General features: G+C 34.9%; 1 protein-coding gene across 4 annotated transcripts in view; it reads right to left on the bottom strand.

The window, feature by feature from the left end:
* Nucleotides 1-435: 435 nt before the first annotated feature.
* The window catches only part of LOC108969984 (isopenicillin N epimerase component 2), a 62,029-nt gene continuing 48,662 nt past the window's right edge, over nt 436-13,802 (bottom strand). Inside the window, exons 2-4 of one of the 4 annotated variants that reach the window (XR_001993445.1) lie at nt 798-2,468; nt 644-736; nt 436-581 (exon numbers count right to left, since the gene is read on the bottom strand). Coding sequence is in view for 2 of the 4 variants with exons in the window: in XM_018935040.1 (XP_018790585.1) it covers nt 664-736; nt 2,278-2,468 (264 nt within the window). In the remaining 2 variants the exon portion in view is untranslated. Of the gene's footprint in view, nt 737-797; nt 2,469-13,802 lie in introns of all 4 variants that reach the window. The other 3 variants (XM_018935040.1, XR_001993444.1, XM_018935041.1) reach the window with 3 other exon arrangements.

Here is a 13,802-nt window from a genome sequence, read left to right as displayed (position 1 = left end):
ACGACCAAGCTGACAATTTGTTCATAGTTTTCTTCGATTATCTAAATGTAGTGCAATCCGAACTCCTTCCGTATTATTATTATATTATTCCGACCAAACTGTCAACAAGGAATACAATTGAGTTTTATACGTTACTCACATTTAAGGTTGTTTAGGTGGAAATTGAATTTAAACTGTTTGAGGATTGGAAAAAAAAAACGAGTAAAACAAGTCGTGTTTACCCTTTCCATATGTTTTAATAATTTTATTTTGTTTGAAATCAGTAAAAAAAAATTAACATTTTAAATTAGGTCATCAGGTTAGCACATATCAACTTTTTTTTATATTGTTTACCATTTTTAGCCAATAACATATTTTTAAACTTACATATATATGTAATTAGTAATTTAAATATTTTTATTTTATGTTAATAATGAGTCGACCCCTCTTTATTGAATTTTTGAAAATTGATGATCAACCATACGATCAACTAATTCAACCATCGCCACATATTTCTAATACATTTATGTCCGTAAATTAAGATGGAAACTGCATTAAATATCATTTTATTCTTCAATCCAAGGCTTAAACACGCGGGCACTCTATCAAAGTTCGGAAAGTTTAAAATGGAAAGAAGTAGTTTCCAGTACTAGTGCATTCTTACTACTTTTGAAAAATTGCAGCTCACACGTAYCATATAGAAGATGGCAAAGTCATACCGTTCGCACCTGTGAAGCCGTTCCAACTGATATTGCTCCTTCAAAAGAAGATGAAAATAGTAATATGTATTATTCTTTGGATCTTATTATTATTTTTACCTAAATAGACAATATAGCTATATATATATAGCAATATAGCAATAAGCTTATTGAAACCCGCTTTCATTATTTCGCTCGTACTCGTGTCTTATTAAAAAAGAAATTGCATATAACTCTTCGACTTCTGCCAGTTTCAATTATTAGAAGCTGTAACTTTTTATTTATAAGCTTCGATTATTGCTTTCCATACTAAAAAATAGAGCACTTAGCAATATCATAATATTTGGTTAATAAGTATTCAGTCTCCGAAGATAAATCCAATCAAATTGCACGTGTCAACCAGGTAATGCAAAAATAAAGCATAATTAATGATTAAAAAGAATATACTAGTAAAAACCATGTAATGGAACATTTTTATCGCATTTCTTTTTTATCAGTGATTGTTCCTGGAAGGATATTGAAAATCACAAAACAAAGCAAGTTGATAACAAAAATCCCAGAAGAAATTCTTTTAAACCGATAAAGGTGTTTTAAGTTGGCGATGCACAGTGTATATTAAAGCTATGGATCCAAAGAATCCATGCATTTTAATTCTGATTAACAATAATTAATTCTGTACCACGGAATCTTATATATTTTGCTTTTACTTTTGATTTTATAAAACACTTTTGATCACGCTATTTTAATTGTCAATTGACATAATTTCGACATACATATTACTTATATTTTTGATTTTTTGGTTGGAAACACTGATTTGCCGTTTTTTATATTCTCTTTGCGCAAGTCCATATTTTGTAAAACATTTTCATTTGTTAAATGAGTAGTCATACTTTTAATGCTTCCAGGGGTTCTACTCAGTATGGGGGACGGTACAGGAACCCACATATTATTCAATCGCTCAAAGCTTGTACGAAATTTATTATGTCCGTGCTGAGCTACATCTTCCCATTCCACAACTGGATAAACACAAGCATCGTTATTTTCAAATATATCCGACCACTCAGCTTGCGTTTTCTTTAAAAATGCTTGTTTTACTAAATCTATAGTAATATTTTTTTCATAGCGATTTTCAGGAAATTGACAGAGTTCAGGCAACTGTAAATTACTTTTAAAAAATTGGAAGAACTTTGGTTCCAAAGCTCCTACTGTCATATATTTCCCATCCTTCGTTTCGTATAGATCATAAAAATAAGCTCCTCCATCCAACATGCTTTGACCTGCTTGACTCTTCCATATGGGAAGGGAACGGGACAAAAATAACCAAGAGGATAAATAAGCCACTCCTTCACACATTGAAGCATCAATTACTTGTCCGCAACCAGACCGATGGCGTTCTAAAAGCGCTAAACAAATTCCCATTGCACATAGTAAACCTCCACCAGCAAAATCTGCCAAGATATTTAAAGGTGGAGTTGGTCTATTATTATGAGAACGCAACATAGATAAAACACCAGAAATCGCAAGGTAGTTAATGTCATGCCCTGCTCGTTTTGCTAAGGGGCCATATTGGCCAAAACCTGTTAAACGTGCGTATATTAACCTAGGATTTTTCTTGCACAAAACATGGGGACCAAGGCCAACACTCTCCAATACACCAGGTCTAAATGGGTCAATCAATACATCATGAACTTGGACAAGTTTTCGTGCTAGTTTACGCCCTTCGGATGTTTTCAAATTAATATTTAGAGTCGTCTTTCCATGTGTCATTACATCCAAGTTATTTTCCCAAACCTGAAATAACATTATATAAGTTTAATATATGTATAAGTATATCACAATAAATATTATTTTAAGATAATTTATTAAATAGAACAATACGGCAATAGTATGAATATATTATTTTTAAGGCAACCCTTTGCATTAAACATTTTTAACTCAAAATTAAAATACTGAAAACATAACACCTTTACGGTGGAAATATATTTGTCAATTACTAACTACCATCATAATCAGAATTGTTCAAGAAGAGTTCCTAACAATATTATGTATGTGAGTTTTGGAATTTGAATACATTAAATATTATATAAATGCTCTTCTTTATTGTATGATTTAGGAATGTTTCCAATTCCATAATTTACCAAAATATATCTCCAAAAAAGTATTACTATTTAAATACTCCATGAATACCTACTTTACTAATAATATGTACTTCGTTAAATTTTTTTGTTGTAAAATATTTTTTTATGAATTAACAAAGTCTATGTTGTAAGTTGTCTCAAGGGATACATTCTTATAAATTATACCAAAAAATTGTTTCGAATCCTTCAGAGTTGCTAAAACACACAACYATATTAATACCACGACAACCGTTCAAATTTTTTCTGTGTTTCATTTAACGAAATATTACTAAATTTTGGGCATAGTTGGCAAATACTTTAAACAGTATTTCTGTAAAATGTATAGCTTTAACATGTACTTTCTACCCATGATACATGTTTCAACATCACTGAGTTGAATTGAAGCAATTCAACTTCAGATCAACCTGGCTCTCTTTTTTGGTATTACGAACTTCAACTATTTTTAGTTGAAATTTCAAAAATGCTTCAAAGCTTAGAAAATGAAAATTTGACAGATAATTAAAAAGCTGACATCAAAAGAAAAACCAAAACTATTCAATTCAGTTCTTGCTTGTGAAAGAGTGAAAATTCATTAAAGGGGTCATTAAAATTATCTAAATTGCCTCGAAATGTGAACCAGAAATTTCAATTTAATTTCAAGCAAAAAAGAAATGCAAAGTGTTTCATTCAAGAAATCACTCAGAATACAATGGCTAGTGTTACCATGCGACTAGTAACTATAGGTAAATTTATAAGTTTTAAACCACTAGTTTGTGAAGGTAGATGTTTTTGATACAGACTCTAATTGGTCAGAATGAATTTGGTAAATTGGGTTCCATACAACTGCCATATTCCTATATAGAAGTAACCAAAGTTGAAAAAAGTATTTTAGTAACATACGTTTGTTTAAATCTCTTTAAAACAGACATCTTTCGTCAGCTAAATTATATAAAATTAAATTTTAGAAAATTCTATTGTAGATGAGATATCGTTAATAAATAACACGAAGAGAATGGGGCTAAGATGACCTTGTGAAACAACTGAAAAGACATTAAATCCTCAAATATCACTAGTTCTGTTCTATTATATTATATAAATAAAAAGATGCCAATTGAAGAAATCTTGGTTGAAAGCCCAGTAGATCAAATTAATATACGAGAGTCGAGATATTCACTTTCGAAAGCTTTGCTAAAGTGTTGTGTATATAACATCCGTATGCCGTTCCCAAAAACACAATGATGATGCGAAATCCAAGCAGAGAAGTGGAGCTTTACGATCTGCAATGATGGCTTCAAAAATTTTAGGTATAGTTTTCAGTGTAAGACCCAAATTCAATTTTATGCAATACGATTATAAATTACTGCTTCCATATTGAAAGAAATATACCTTGTTCAAGAGAGGAACTAAATATCTTGTCAAAGGCAAGTAGATACATTTGGCACTATTTTTCAGGGGCAGGAATGTATCATATATGAATTGTAATTAAAACATGATTTTAACTTTTTTAAATTAAATAAGACGTCTTAATCAGACATAATTGGAGCATTAATTGACGTATTCGGACAGGGCACCTGCTGATAGGAATATTTTTAGGAGAATAAGTAAACTATTTTGACTTGAAAAATTTTGCGAACATATTTGAAATAATGTGATTGCGCATGACATGATAGATTGATAGTCCATCCCAAAAGGATAATTGGAAATTCTTCGTTTGGATTTACCGAGTCAAAAAAAACTTATGTACAATATTCTTTTTATATCATATTATTTAAGTAAATATTATAACATTTTTTAACGGAGAAGCGCAGATATTTAGAATATTCGACAAGTGAAAATGCTTCCATTTAAAATGTTTGAAATGTCGCGTTCTTCGGTATTTAAATTTATATAACTCTTTCAAGAACCATGGCCTGTACTTTTAATTTTATTAACAATTACTATTGGAACATACTTCTTAAATAATTTCGCAATAGTTTAATTGAAATGTGAGATACTCAACTTTCGGCATTGAAGGAATTCATAAATAAATTTATTTACTTTTATCTTTTAAATTAAAACAGTTAAAAGAAATCCAGTGTTGTCAAAAAATTATTGAAACAAATGTTTGACTAAGCTATTGTGCTCTAGAGAACATTGCATCAGCCAATTCATTTCAAACTGCGTTATCACTTTCCATTTCCAAAAGAACTACATTCCAGTTTTTMTCGCTGAAATGGTTCGAACCACTCAAAGAATTTTTATACAATGTTTCTTTAAATCCCCCTATTATTTTTTATGCAGTTTTACTGTTTAAAACGATTTCGAATATTCAAAAGTGCTGCAATGACTCCAAAACTTGTTGAAATTATTTGTGCAAAAATAAGTTAAAAGCTGGCAAATCTTTATTCTGTTCCTGTAATACATTCTAAAAAACGTATATCGAGTTTCATTCTTCTTCTTCTTAATTGGCGTAGACACCGCTTACGCGATTATAGCCGAGTTAGCAACAGCGCACCAGTCGTTTCTCTACGTGGCGCCAATTGGATACTCCAAGCGTAGCCAGGTCCTTTTCCACCTGGTCCTTCCAATGGAGTGGAGGTATTCCCCTTCCTCTGCTCTCCCCGGCGGGTACAGCGTCGAATACTTTTAGAGCTGGAGTGTTTTCGTCCATTCGTACAACACGACCTAGCCAGCGTAGCCGCTGTCTTTTAATTCTCTGAACTATGTCAATGTCGTCATATATCTCATACAGCTCATCGTTCCATCGCATGCGATATTCGCCGTGGCCAACGCGTAAAGGACCATCAATTTTTCGCAGAACTTTTCTCTCGAAAACTCGCAACGTCGACTCATCAGTTGTCATCGTACAAGCCTCTGCAGCATATAGCATTACGGGAATTATGAGTGACTTATACAGTTTGGTTTTGATTAGTTGTGTTTACGCTGGTTCCAAGATAGACGATATCTACGACTTCAAAGTCATGACTATCGACAGTAACGTGAGTGCCAAGTCGTGAGTGCACCGACTGTTTGTTTGATGACAGGAGATATTTCGTCTTGCCCTCGTTTACTGCCAGACCCATTTGTGTTGCTTCCTTGTCCACTCTGGAGAAAGCGGAACTAACSGCACGGGTGTTGAGGCTGGCATACGCCAGCAGCTGTACACTCTTGTAGAAGATGGTACCTTCTCTATTTAGTTCTGCAGCTCGAACTATTTTCTCCAGAAGCAGGTTGAAAAAGTCGCACGACAGGGAGTCGCCTTGTCTGAAACCTCGTTTGGGGTCGAACGGTTCGGAGACGTGCTTCCCGATTCTGACGGAGCTTTTAGTGTCGCTCAACGTCAGTTTACACAGGCGTATTAGTTTTGCGGGGATACCAAATTCAGACATCGCGGCATAAAGGCAGCTCCTTTTCGAGCTGTCGAAAGCAGCTTTGAAATCGACGAAGAGGTGGTGAGTGTCGATTCTCCTTTCACGGGTCTTTTCCAAGATTTGGCGCATGGTGAATCTCTGGTCGGTTGTTTATTTGCCAAGTTTAAAGCCACACTGACAATGTCCAATCAGTTTGTTGACGGTGGGCTTTAATATATCACACAATACGCTCGATAGAACTTTATATGCGAAGTTGAGGAGGCTTATCCCACGGTCGTTGGCGCAGATTATGGAGTCTCTTTTTTCAAGAATTGGGCATAGCACACTTAAATTCCAATCGATGGGCATGCTTTCGTCCGACCATATTTTACAAATATTTTAATATTTATTTTATTTTACAAAGATTGTTGTTGCATGCTCCTTGTCAGTTCTTCGCCGCCGTATTTGAATAGCTCGGCCGGCAATCCATCGGTCCCCGCCGCTTTGTTGTTCCTCAGGCGGCTAATTGCTATTCGAACTTCTTTATGGTCGGTCAATGGAACTTCTGCTCCATCGTCATTGATTGGGAAATCGGGTTCGCCTTCTCCTGGCGTTGTGCGTTCACTGCCATTCAGCAGGCTGGAGAAGTGTTCCCTCCATAATTTAAGTATGCTCTGGGCATCGGTGACTAGATCACCTTTGGGGGTTCTACAAGAGTATGCACCGGTCTTGAAACCTTCTGTAAGTCGCCGGATTTTTTCGTAGAATTTTCGAGCATTACCCCTATCGGCCAGCTTATCAAGCTCTTCGTGCTCACGCATTTCGGCCTCCTCCTTTTTCTGTCTGCAAATGCGTCTCGCTTTAAAACAGCAAAAGACCAAGTTACATTGCTACTATTCAATAATGCATCCGGAGATGATTATTGAAGCCGCTACTTATAAACAAGACTCTAAAGCCCCCTGGGAGTATATTTAAACACGTTCCACCCGGCTAAATTTCTATACAAGATTGTCAAGTTCTTCATATAACGGCACTTTCCTAATTGTTTTGTCTTAGAAAGAACTATAAAAAATAAATTGTATTTATGTTGAGAACGCTTACAACAAATATAAATTTATAATTCTCCCAATCCATTTTATTTCCACGGTCCACGCCACAAGATAAATGAATTTTCCTTTCAACCACCGGTTGTGCACGCCGCCAGATAAGCGCAGTGCCCGTGGACCACGATTGGTTCACGCCCGGTAGAACGTGTTCAAACAGGTTAAGATCGACAACATATCACGTGTAATCTCATCCCAAAAATTACTTAACGTACTATATTGTGTAGTATATACAATATCAGAGAACGTTTATCATAGAGAAACTTCACGGCGCGGAAATCGTAAAAATATTTTTGGCTAACTCGGTCGAGATGAGGGAGTTTCACCACTGCCATCTCGGTAGGAGAAATTCTAAAATTTTCGCTTGAACAGAGCTGAGCGTGAAATAAAAATTATGCTCAAAACTATATATTGCTCTAACTATAACCATAACTCTATATGTAAACATGTGTATTCGTATGAATTCTTTTTGTGCATATTAATGAATATATCTGCAATTGAATAAATTTTAATTAAATTACTTTTTCAAAGCAATATTCTAGTTAATGTGAAAATAAAGCCTAATTTTTAATTATTTCTTGTATTTGATATATTCATACTTATGTGTATACTTCATTACATACAAATGTATATAACAAACTATTATAATATTATTAAAAAAATTAAATATATTACAATAGTGCTAAATGTACAGTAATCGTAAATTTTATCATTCAAAACTCATATTCATATGTATCATGAACATACACATATACATATGTATTTATGTTCGCTTTCACGAATTCAAATCATATTATATATAGCTTAAAGAAAGCTCCTCACAGAGACTTATGACGCATTGTTTTAATATGTAAATATTAAAAATTTCAAACAAATATTTGATTTGATCTCATTAATCAACCGATTTAAGTATTTAGATTTTCAGATAATAATTGTACTGAAATCTAACGGCTAAATTTCAGTACAAGTCAGCAGTATTATTTCTGTTAGGCATCTACTTACTATATTCAGATATTTCAAGAATGTTATGTTAAAATGCATATTATAAGGAAATGAACTTTGAGGACTTCACATGAAAATTCTACGGAAAAATGCGGCAAGGTTTTGAGACCGGAGCATAATTTTGTAGAACCCAAAGTGGTGATCTAATAGCTGATGTTCAAAGCATACTGAAGTTATGGAAGCAACACTTTTCCAGCCTACTGAGCTGATTATTCAACCGATGACGATGAAATAGATGTACCATTGTCCGACTATGATGAGAATAGCCTCAAAATCAAACGGCACTGGCCATTGACTTACTGGCCGAGCTATTCAAATACAGCGGCGACCAACTAGCGTGGGATAAGTCTCTTCATCATCGCATATAAGGTTCTATCGAGCGTACTATGTGAAAGATTAAAGCCCATCGTCAACAAACTGATTGGACCTTATCAGTATGACTTCAGACCTGGAAAATTAATAACCGACCAGATATTCACCATACACCAGAACTTGGAAAATACCCGTGAAAAGAGGATCGACACACACCACCCCTTTGTCGATTTTTAAGCTGGTTTTGACAGAACGAAAGGGAGCTGCCTTCCCACCGCGATGTCTAAATTCGGTAACCCCGAAAAATTATGACGGCTGCGTAAACTGAGGTTTCTTCAATTTACTGCTGAAGAAAATAATTCGAGCTACAGATCCGAATAGAGAAGGTACTTCTATAAGAGTGTACAGCTGTTGGCGTACGCGGATGATATTGATATCATTGGTCCCAAAAATTGCGCCATTAGTTCCACTTTCTCCATACTGGAAAAGAAAGAAAATGGGTACAGTTGTGAACGGGGGTAAGGCATGAACAATGGCATCATCTGATGAGTAGGCCTAATGAATGTCTGAGGGAAAAGTTTTGCAGACGATTTATGGGCTTCGCGCATTAGCAACAGCGAACACCGCAGTCGATGGAGCAATGAGCTGTACGAGATACACAGCGACATTGAGATAGCATCTTGTTGTCGTAGCCGTAGAGTTCAATAAGCATCTAAGCTTGATTTTTGAGCATCAGCTCCAATCGACATTCCACATTTAATTTTGAATATTTTCACACCCAGTTTAGTTAGCTGTTCAATTCATGTTTTAATTATAAAATTTATTCTATTCTTGAACTTATTATCCCCTCTTTTGCTGGATATGTCCAAATTATTAATGTCATGATCTGAAATTTGACAATTACAAATTTGTCGAGTATTTATTTTTTTACTTGTTAGTTTATTTCGGTTGACGAATTATATAGTTTGGTGTAGCCAGTTCGCGTCCAGAAAAAATACTCTAAGTGAATCTTGCATAAAGTTTGGGTGTTGGTGCAATTTTTTTTTAGTTGGTTTTCGAATGGTGTTTTGTACTCTCGAAATGGGGGTCTGGAAAAATTTCTTAAAAACATCTGTGCAACAGCGTGTTTTAACCTTTTCATTTTGTAAGCTGATTTGTCTGTGATGATAGCTCTTCTAGCCTCTCTAGGTTATACTTGAAATGTTTGCGCCTGTGCATATCTGCGTACCAATAACTCTTAAATAGTGTTGTAGTTTGCATTTGATAATTAGAATTTGGTAATTCCAGTTTAGGCCGCTCTTGGTTATTTTCTATCTTATCTCGACATCATAAACCAGCATCATTTCCCTTAAAGTATGTTTAGCCATTGTAAAATATTAGCGTTGCTCGACATTTTGGATTTTTCTATATTATATACAGTATATTTTTTAAATTGCCTAAATACTTCCTAAATAAATTATTGGTTCTACTTGCATGTATTTTTAGCAATACCTGTGCTTAAGATTTGGCTTGAGCTTTCTTGGCTTATAAGACCAAATGGCCAGTAAGAGCAAATTCTGTAAATATTGCCGGTATGCTTCTCATCTGGTGGGACATATTTACTTCTGGTTTTGTTTCAATATTTTCATCGCTTATAACTATTTTTTATATCTATTTATCTACAAAAATATGTGTTTATATTTTATAGTCATGTATTTGTATGCGTGTATTGTACATGCGGGACGCTGGTATATGTACTTTGTAGGTCAGTGCAAATGCGAATGTCGGAGTAATATTATGGTCCTTTGGCTTATATCTGCGCAAATAAGCATAGTATCAGAAGTAGAGAAACTGTTGCTGAGTAAGGTCAGTTCGAAATCAGGCGCTGCTGTGCTTTAATAAAATAATAGTGTTAATTACGGATCAGTCTCCGAACAAATCCCCTGCATCAGAAGTGGGATCGATTAATCCTAGAGGATCGTCGGAGCGCCGGTGCTCTCAGTAATTTCTGTGAAGCAGACCCAGTTAGCTTTGTTAAAGTTAGCGAAGGTGCGATTGTCGACAGAAACAAAATCAGGGATTTCTCAATCGAGATAATTATAGGCAGGACAAGTCAGAGTGGAAGCTATGCTGCCTATTTGAGCTCCTGGGAACCCTGGAGAAGATCAGAAGATTGGCCACTGTTGTTGTTGTACTAACGGCAGAAATTCTGCCGAGTTGACAGTCCTTGGCCGGATAAAAATCCGGGTCCGTTCCGATTTTCGTAGATCCGACTGTCGTGGGAACGCTCTGTTGGCCACTCGGGGTGAGTGGTGGCGCAGCGAGCGTACTGTGTGTTGATTGCACAGTCTAGTATCCCAGCATTGCGTTGGCAATATGGTGCCAGGTAACTCGTGGTCCACTTCCTATAAGTCTTACGGTCTGAGCAGGTCTTACGATGGATCCGTCCATTCTGTAAGTGGTTTCTACGCCAGTGAAGAAGAAGAAGAACACTTCGTTTATACACATTTATTTTACAYTATATAGTACGAAAATAGTTTAAATTCAATGTTCAACTTATTGTTCAATTCCATTTATTTAAAATAACAAAAGAGTTCCAAACTGTCAAATAATCAGTGTAACTATACCAATAGCGCGATTCTGTAAGCAGTCTCTAGTCGTTATTTGAGATATTTTGAGCTAAAGTTTCAATTTGTGACTAGTTACTATTACTAAACAGTTTCTAGCGTTAGTCTCAAAATATTGTCTCAAATTTTGGCCTGATAGTTAGCAGGTCACAAAACTACAAAGAACTTTTGTTTGTCATTTCGAATATATTGAATAGTGTTGGAGCAAGAAGCGTTTTTCTTGCTTTATTTTATGATTAAAATATTCGGGGGTGTAAAAGAAATGAAAGTGCAGTGTGCTCTTGTTCACGGCTTCTTAGCGAGTGCTTCATTTGTTAACTTAACCATATTTATATACAAAATTACTCTTTAGAATATTTGAGCATTGACATAAGTAGAGAAAATTGTGCGTACAATATGTGTATGTATACATGTGTGTATAACTGTAATCAACTTAAATTGAGTTATTAACAAGCAATGAGATAAAAAGAGATTTATAATAACAATGTATTACGGAGCACAGGTCACTGTCATTAGGATGACCCAACATCAAGGCCCCCGTTGAAAGAACTATTTTTCAAGAAATGAGATGAATGGCTAATTTATGTATTGGCCTACAAAGACTTCCGTTGGCTGTTCGGAGATTCACCACTCTAACATGGCCATCTCGTCCAAGCACGGTTGATTCGACCCGACCTAATCTCCAACGTTGAGCTGGCAGATTGTCATCATGTATGATCACTAAAGCACCCTTAGTAAGATCAGGGCCCTATTGCACCATTCACTTAGCACTTTTCACTTTGCAAATTTTTGAAAAGAGTTTTCTTTTGAAAAGTAAAGTTGATGAGTGTTGCACTTTAAACTTATCAATAAGCTTTTCAACTTGTCGAAACTGACGATCACTTTTTAAAAGTTGATTTGATAAGCGTTGCACCAACAATTTCTTTTGCTTTGCAAATAGAGAAAACTTTTCCAATAATGTGCTAAGCGCTCTCAATGAGCGATATGATAATATTGCTCACTTTCTCTTTATTATTTAGAGTGCTGTGTCGCGTGCACAAAACAAAGCCAATAAATTGGCCGTTTTACAAGTTATAAAGGGGAAAAAAGTAAGTTTATTTTGATTATCATATTTAAAATGTATACATGAATATGCAATAAATATATTTATCTACATTAAGGATTCTTTATTTGGATCTTTTTAAAATAATGCAATTTGCAAAACGCAAAAGCAAAATGGTTGGACTGAAGTTCTAAAGACGGCACAATCCCTCGGACTAGCTGCTGCTAATCGCGAATGGACTTATGCCAGAGATAATTTATTTGGCCTTTGGAAGAGCCGAACTTTGGTAATTTTGTTAAAATTTGTTATTTTCAAAGAATTTTCGGTCGATTCTACGGAATGCCAATTAAAGCAAGTGAGCTTGCAAGTGAGTGAAATTTATTTAAATGCACAAACGGTCTAATTCCAGCTAAAGCAACAAAATTGCAAGAGTATTTTTGTAGTTTTGTTGTTTACATCGTTATTCGCTGCGACGATTAAATTATTGTTATTCGTTAGATTTTTTGCTGCAGCTAACAGTTATTTTCAACAAGATTCAATTCTTACTTCGTGTACATGCACAGCAGGATCTTGTTTTTTTTTTTTAATAATTAGCTAGTTATAATTTAATAATTCGCTTCATTTTAGGCGAAAAGGACAATGCCAAAAGGACAGGCACTGCGGGTGGCAAAAACGTATTGCTGGATGAAGTCGACAACTACATACTTGACATTTTGGGCAATGAGTCGACAGTTGTTCAGGGTCTCGGCCAGCCCGAAAGCGATGGAGTGTCCTCCAATTTGGACAATACATTGGAACAAATCCAACCAGAAAGGACGAGACCAACCAACAGGAAAAGAACATATAATTTACAAGATAGACATGAGGAGTTGAAGCTTGAACTCTTAGAAACCGAAATTTACAAAAATAAGCTAAAAATTTTGTCATTAGAACAAAAATTAGGTTTGAAATTATCAAAATTCACAGCGGATTTGGAGAAGGAGTCAATGAATGAAAATGATAAAACTCTCTCATTAAGTCCGCTGCTGTCGTATAAATAATAATTTTTAGTATATACATATGTATATTATTGAATTATTTGATTTCATTTTTTTCTTTTTATTTTATTTATTTTTTTCTGAAAACTTTTTATTAAGAAGAATTTAAGTTTAAAATATATATATATGTAAATCCAAATCCAAATAAAATAACAAATGTGTACAAATTAAAGTTTCGTAACCTGTAAACTCGTGGGTAAGGCATTAATTGTTTTGTTTCTTATAAAAGAAGAAATTATTAATTAAACCAATTTAGCAGACTTTGGAGCCTTTCAGAATTGTTTAGTGACTTCGTGTTCTGAAAGAACTGCTCATTTTCATTTTCATTTGCTCCATTCATAATTCCTTCGTCATAATCCACATCATTTTGTGCATCCATTCGACAAATGTTGTGGTAAATGCAGCACATTATTATTATTTTCGCTGCTTTTTCTGGCTGCAACCGTAAATGGTTCAAGCAAGGAAACTTTTCTTTAAGGATCTTCTTCTTAATTGGCGTAGACACCGCTTACGCGATTATAGCCGAGTTAACAACAGCGCGCCAGTCGTTTCTTCTTTTCGCTACGTGGCGCCAATT

This window comes from Bactrocera latifrons, unplaced genomic scaffold, assembly GCF_001853355.1.
Source record: "Bactrocera latifrons isolate USDA-ARS-PBARC rearing strain unplaced genomic scaffold, ASM185335v1 scaffold_273, whole genome shotgun sequence".
NCBI lineage: Eukaryota > Metazoa > Arthropoda > Insecta > Diptera > Tephritidae > Bactrocera > Bactrocera latifrons.
This window is presented reverse-complemented; position numbering and strand designations above follow the sequence as displayed.